Source organism: Triticum aestivum, chromosome 6A, assembly GCF_018294505.1.
Source record: "Triticum aestivum cultivar Chinese Spring chromosome 6A, IWGSC CS RefSeq v2.1, whole genome shotgun sequence".
NCBI lineage: Eukaryota > Viridiplantae > Streptophyta > Magnoliopsida > Poales > Poaceae > Triticum > Triticum aestivum.
Genome location: NC_057809.1, coordinates 433,723,051 through 433,725,008, shown reverse-complemented (window position 1 = coordinate 433,725,008; position 1,958 = coordinate 433,723,051). Strand labels below are relative to the sequence as shown.

Below are 1,958 nucleotides of genomic sequence, written 5' to 3'. Positions count from 1 at the left end.
AGGGGATACGGTCGTGGGCCCTGTGGACGGTGTGCTCACGGAGGCTGCGCAGGGGCCTCTCAGCGATGCATCTTCAGCAATGGGCTTGGCAGCTCACACGCCCACAGTGGATGCACGACATCAACACGGCAGGGATACCGCTTCAGCGGGTGGCACACATTGTCGCTCGGGTTGTGCCACTACGGCAGTGGGCTCAGCGGCCGGTGTTGCCACGCCGGTCCTGCCATGGTCGGTGGCCTCTATGGCTGTGGGCTCGACAGCTTGTGTCGCGACGCCTCCATCAGGACGAGTCACGCTATGCCAAGTGGTGTCGCCGCGCCAGCTCTCCTTCGCATCGGAGGCATGTACACAGGGCGGGGTGGAGGACGGCAATCTGGTGTGTGCGTCCTCGCATGGCACGCCTCCTCGCCAGCTGCTGGTATGCCCTGTGCCAGTCGAGATAGCAAAGGAGGCGCCTCCCTCAGCTGATGGTGTTATGGAGATGCTGCAAACTATGTCGGATGTTGAGTCCCTGCACCTCAAGGCACTGAAGTTGCCACAACAGTCTAGACAGTCAAGGTCCTCTTGCTCGAGCCCGGTGCGCACGCCTTTTGCAACCCCGTTGAGCCCGAGCAAGCTGCTTCCACCCCTGGCACATGAAGCTAATTTGGACATGGTGCTTGGTCCAAAAACGGCTGTAGACACGCTACTTGAGGGGATTGGTGCCACCCCCGTACCATCCATCATGGGGCCGAGGCCGGCTGCATCGGCTCTGGTGCGACGCAAAAAGACTCTACCACCGAACTTCACCCCTCGCAGGAGTGCGCGGCTAAATAAAGATGACGATGGCTTGAACAAGGGGCCTTACCACCGTGCCCAAACTATGTTGCTTCGTCGCATGGGTTTAATTGAAGCTGAGGAACAGATGACACAGAAAGCGATGGATGAATACTTGAAGCTGTTCGACAAGCCGTTGGCTCCACACCATATCAAGGCAATTACTGCTCTTTTCGCCCCGGATGAAGTGGACTTTGATGAACCTGCTCATGAGGGCTTTAGTGCTTTCTCCCTCCCTGCGGCTGTCGAACTGTGTGGTGTGTAGTGTCATGTACTGCTCTTGGGGTTCTTCAGAGGTAGTATAATGGCTATGTTAGAGTGTGTGTTAGTTTGAAATGTTAGGGGGCTCAACAACCCAGCTAGGCGGAGCTCAATCTGTTTGTTCCTGCAATCATATAATATTTCCCTTGCTTGTGTTCAAGAATCTAAGTTGGTTGTGGTGGATGCGGTGGTTGTGAGGCAAACTTTTGGCCCGGCTTTCTACCAGCAGCTGGCAAACTTTGATCGCTTGGAGGTCTGATAGATTGAGTGTGTCTACGGTGTGTAAGAAGGAATTCTCTATCACCATCAAAGTCACTTCTTTGACGGATGGAAGGGAGTGGATGGCTACTTCTGTTTATGGACCGCAAGAAAATGAGGATAAAGTCAGATTTCTGGAGGAGATTGTGGAAATTGGGGGTCTGGTTCAACTGCCATGGATCCTGAATGGTGACTTCAATCTGGTGTGTGGAGAGGAAGAGCGAAGTACGAGAAGAATCAATAGAAGACTGGAAAATAAATTCAGACATACGATTAACACCTTGGGCCTGCATGACATGCCGTTGGTGGGGAGGAAATTCACCTGGTGTAATGATCAGGAGCGCTCAGTAATGGCAAGGTTGGACAAGGTGTTGTTCAACAGTGACTGGGAAGACACTTACCCCATCAGTGACCTGTTACCGCTCATCTCCAACATATCAGACCACTGCCCCCTTCTTCTGACTTGCTCTATGGATAGGCCAAGACAGCGTCGCTTTCGTTTTGAAAAATTTTGGGTTAAGCTGCCCGGTTTTATGGATACGGTGAAGATAGCCTGGGGCGAGCAAGTCGCCAGTAATGATCCCATCAAGATTTTCAGTGTTAAACTGCAGCACACCGCAAAG

At 53.0% G+C, this 1,958-nt stretch overlaps 1 protein-coding gene across 1 annotated transcript in view; it reads left to right on the top strand.

The window, feature by feature from the left end:
- Positions 1-1,234, top strand: part of LOC123127770 (uncharacterized) — a gene marked incomplete in the record, with an annotated part of 2,989 nt that extends 1,755 nt beyond the window's left edge. Inside the window, 1 exon segment of the mRNA XM_044547605.1 lies at positions 1-1,234. Within this exon segment, the coding sequence (XP_044403540.1) occupies positions 1-1,081 (1,081 nt within the window).
- Positions 1,235-1,958: the final 724 nt, after the last annotated feature.